This window comes from Daphnia magna, linkage group LG4, assembly GCF_020631705.1.
Source record: "Daphnia magna isolate NIES linkage group LG4, ASM2063170v1.1, whole genome shotgun sequence".
Classification (NCBI taxonomy): domain Eukaryota; kingdom Metazoa; phylum Arthropoda; class Branchiopoda; order Diplostraca; family Daphniidae; genus Daphnia; species Daphnia magna.
Window position 1 is genome coordinate 7,110,671 of NC_059185.1, and position 4,099 is coordinate 7,114,769.

The window sequence follows — 4,099 nt, forward strand, 5'->3', positions numbered from 1 at the left end:
CGTCTAGATAGACGATCAGCCTAATTCCTTGTTGACGTATGAGGTTACTACTGGTTTGAGAATTTTCGTGAATGCCCAATGGGCGGAAGATAAACCGAACGCTAGACAATAAAATTGATAAATAAGCCCCTCCTAAATTAATTGGAGAAAACGACGACAATCTTTGGGAACGGGCACCGTAAGATATGCATCTTTTAGCTCCAGCTTCCCCATCCAATCATTTTGTGAGACTAAGTGTTTCAGATTACTAAACCCCTCCATTTTAAAGTGGCTGTACACCACAAAGGTATTTAATTGCTTTAAATTGATGATTGGTCTGAACCCTCCCGTTTTCTTAGGGATAACAAACAGACTGCTGATAAACCTTTTAATGGTCGTTGGAGAAATTGCGCCTTTTTTAATTAAATCTGATACTTGGTTGTTGCAAATGTCAAACTGTGGGCCATTTAGCTGCATATTGGGGGGCTCAAATGCTTGTGTTGGTTCAGATAAAAAATCTATTCTAAAACTCGAGCCGGCCACATTAAAAACCCACGGGTCCTTTGAAATCCCTCCCCATTCTTTCATAAACAAACTCAACCTTCCCCAATTTTGAAAAGAACAGGCTTAATAGAAGAAAAGGATTCAGATGAGACATACCCGTTGCGATTATAAACGCCTCCAAATCCGTTAGCCGGGTGAAATTCCGGATGCCCGCCATGAAATTCCGGACTGCTGTTTGCTCCTCCTCGGCCACCATATCCTGAACGCCTCCATGGCCATGAAGATTATGGTCTCCTCGACCATTTCCACTGCCACCAACTTGGTTTTTAAAGTAACTCTCTTTTGAGCGAAAATTGCCGCCATTGCGGAAAGAGTGCCCCTCACGGCTGAAGTGCCCTCCTCGGCTAAGATTTCCCAGTTTGGCTTGGTTGTCCGCCGACCGGACCATAGAACGGACGAAAGTGCGCCCGAAAAGAGACTCACTCTCTTTGACATCAAAATTTGATTGATCTCCTTATAGATATAAGAAGGATGGGCTGGTTTGACGCAAAATATTCTTCTGGCGTTGTTGGGTAATCTCGTGGAAGAACTCTGCAATTAAATCCAATGTGTCCCTAATGGCCTCGTGATGCTCTTCCTGTTGCACGTCTTCACCGAGTAAAAAGGTGAGGGGGCGAGTGGAATCTAGTACTTTTTGTTGCAAGTTGTAAAGTGAGGTCTCGACTCTATCTATGGAATTTTTTGAAGCGGTTGAGCCTTTAATCTGCATTAGGCGTTGGTAAAGCGAATCATCAAGTGAAGGGACTTGAAATTTAAATGAACGATGACAATTAGGGACGTAGCGTGCTTTGACATTCTTCGCCTCGCTATTACCTATACCCCTCCCTATAAGTTTTACCAGTTTCTTACCCCTCCCTTCCGTTAGATAAAATTTTAATACACCCTCTTTTCTCACTCGCTTACTTGGGGGCTCTTCCTCTAAATCTCCGCGTGTGCGATGCTTACTCTTCCTTAGGTCTATCATCGGGTCGTCTGGCAAAGTGATATCCGTCTCTACTACTTTTCCTTCAGTTTCTCCATCCACTTCATTTCCTGCCTTATCTGCGACTGGTGTCCCATCACGTTGTTGCTGGGTACCCACATGTTCGTTACGGTTTTTCCTATGACGGGATCTAGATGAAGAAACACTCGTTCCTGAACTCTCGCTGTCGAAGCTTGTGACTGGCATGACTGAACTATACAAGAGCTAGAAAAAGTCTGAAGGATATTGAGAAGCGACCCTACCTCTTCAACTCTCCTTTTTTCCCCCGGAGCTATAAAGAGCTAATACATTTGGTCGACACATTAAGTTCAAGTCGAACGAATTTTTAGAAAACAATTTTTGAGCTGTTGACAAAAAGCTGCGAGTTACACAGCAACTCAACAAAGAATTCCAAAACAAATTTGTACAATATTTGTTTATGTACTAAAAAAAACAACTTCAGATGTTCACTGAAGTTACCTTTTTCACTCTTGATTAATGGTTTAAAATTCTTGCCAATACTTTCACCATATTTTTCTTCCGGTTGTGGACCGCCTACTCATTTCCCAGTTAAAAAAATCGATAGCAATGACGAGGGATAATAAGTCCTTACCCACACAGCACACTGACGTTTTTTAAAGGATGTTTATTCATCCTAACGGTACTACTAGGATTTCTTTATTCTGTCCTGAAGTCTTACAATGACGACTTAAAGATGATTTTAGCAGGTGTTGATGACCGGCAAAAGCTGGTCTAATACATGGATTTATATGGTCAACAAAGCTCTCATTTTAGCGTTAACTGGGACGAATATTTGTTCTACCAAATGAAACGCTAAAAACATAATTCTGTCACCGGATTCAAACAGGGGTATCCCGCGTAACAGTCGAGTAGTCTACCATATACGTAACATTCAATACCATTATAAGTATCTTTAGACCATGGCCTACTCTAATCACGGCCCATCAGCTGGCTATCTCCCTGTAGCCTAAAATGAATTGTGATAGCTCCGCCCATTCATAGCCAGAGGGTCGTAGTCCCTCTCAAACTTTTCCAAATTCCACGGCTTCTTTCCACCTTTTAAAATTTTCTGAAATTCTGCCATTGCCGTGCTGAAGTTCTGACGCCATGATATGCATCGCTCTGCCAGGGTGTTTTAGTGTTTGGTAAGTATTTGTTCCTTAATTTTTTATCCTTAATTTTTCTTGATAACATTCATAGGACAAAACGCCGACACAATGCAAATAAAAACAAGTAAAATGGGACGCAAGTACTTTTCAGAGAGCTAGACCAAGCCGGGCACTGTCTGAGGCCCAGCACACAATGTGTAATTTATGTCAAAAGCGGCTGAGGATCTGGGGGAGCCAACTGAAGTAGATTAGTAAGAACAGGAACTTACTTTTAGTAACTCAATTATTGTTTAGTTAATGGCATATAAATTAATTTGTTTCTGTATTTCTTAGGTAATGGGCAGAGCATTGAATTTTACATACGAACAACAACAACATCACTTCCTACTTTTGAAGTTTCACCAATATTCTCATCTTTCGTAATGGGTCTATGGATTTTATATTTCCTGTTGTTTTCAAGTCGTTGATATACATGACCTTTTCGGACATTTCAGTAACAGTCTTACTTGCATCAACTTCTTTCATAACATTGTCGTTCCGAGCTGAATTTATTAGTGATACTACTTCTTCGTCCAGAAAGCCACTATTATGGTTGCTTGCAGGTGTTGAAGATCGATAATTAGAATACAAATCTTGTTCATAGTGATTGTCCTCTGGATGGTCGAAAACCTAATACAAACATTAGTATGAACAAATTAACATGCATTTCTCCTAACAATTTAACACTATTGTGCTTACTGTGGAGTTTTGGGCATCAGAACGATGAGGCTCTAGTTGTTGACATGATTGTCCAGTGACATTTGAGAACGGTGTTGTGATTGTCTCTCCCCTCACGTTTGTTGCCTAACAAAGATGAATAGGTAAATAGTATTATAGTAAAGAAAATTATATCATGTTACGTTAACATTGCTACAAATACTAACCTTCGTAGGAAGTTGAAATATGGTTGGTACAGCATTTGGCAATAGTTTTTTATTTTTTTCATTGATACATTTTTTTTTCAAAATGTAAACTGCATATTCTTAAGGATTTTAGTAGCTTGAAATTCTTGGTAAATCCAGTAACACAACTGTTAGACGAGAATGCATTGAGCCACAGCTCAATGACATTCTCGTCCTTAGACAATGAAAAAAAATTTAGTGTTTCTTCGTTTTTACCGTAGGTTGTACTGTGACAAAATAAAACACAGCATTTAATCCTCATTTAGAAAAGCAGCTCGTTGAACTAAAGGGGGAAAAAAACAGCCTGGCAGAGGCATTAGCAGCAGCAATGGCAGCAGCACAAGGCGGCAGCAGCACGGCAATGGCAGATTTTCAGAAAATTTTAAAAGGTGGAAAGAAGCCGTGGAATTTGGAAAAGTTTGAGAGGGACTACGACCCTCTGGCTATGAATGGGCGGAGCTATCACAATTCATTTTAGGCTACAGGGAGATAGCCAGCTGATGGGCCGTGATTAGAGTAGGCCA

General features: G+C 40.4%; 1 protein-coding gene and 1 long non-coding RNA gene across 3 annotated transcripts; one reads left to right on the plus strand and one right to left on the minus strand.

Moving 5' to 3' along the window:
* The first annotated feature begins 2,439 nt into the window (after window positions 1-2,439).
* On the plus strand, window positions 2,440-3,280 carry LOC116923367. 2 transcript variants are annotated; one of them, XR_004394508.2, is made up of 2 exons: window positions 2,440-2,908; window positions 2,968-3,280. It is a non-coding gene; the product is annotated as an uncharacterized LOC116923367 (long non-coding RNA). The 2 variants fall into 2 exon arrangements; XR_004394507.2 differs by having other exon boundaries at window positions 2,440-2,885.
* On the minus strand, window positions 2,874-4,099 carry LOC123471200. The gene is made up of 4 exons (XM_045172225.1): window positions 3,792-4,099; window positions 3,558-3,655; window positions 3,373-3,477; window positions 2,874-3,303 (listed from the first exon to the last, which is right to left on the minus strand). Exons 1-4 carry the CDS (start codon window positions 3,835-3,837, stop codon window positions 3,019-3,021), a joined length of 534 nt encoding a protein of 177 aa, XP_045028160.1. The 5' UTR covers window positions 3,838-4,099; the 3' UTR covers window positions 2,874-3,018.

What these genes read in the sequence shown, in the direction of transcription:
- LOC123471200 (XM_045172225.1), bottom strand. Translation starts at nt 3,837, where the DNA reads ATGAGGATTAAATGCTGTGTTTTATTTTGTCACAGTACAACCTACG. An exon ending in TTGTCACAGTACAACCTACG is followed by an intron (nt 3,656 to 3,791) that starts GTAAAAACGAAG and finishes AAAATCCTTAAG; the next exon opens with AATATGCAGTTTACATTTTG. An exon ending in TATTTCAACTTCCTACGAAG is followed by an intron (nt 3,478 to 3,557) that starts GTTAGTATTTGT and finishes CATCTTTGTTAG; the next exon opens with GCAACAAACGTGAGGGGAGA.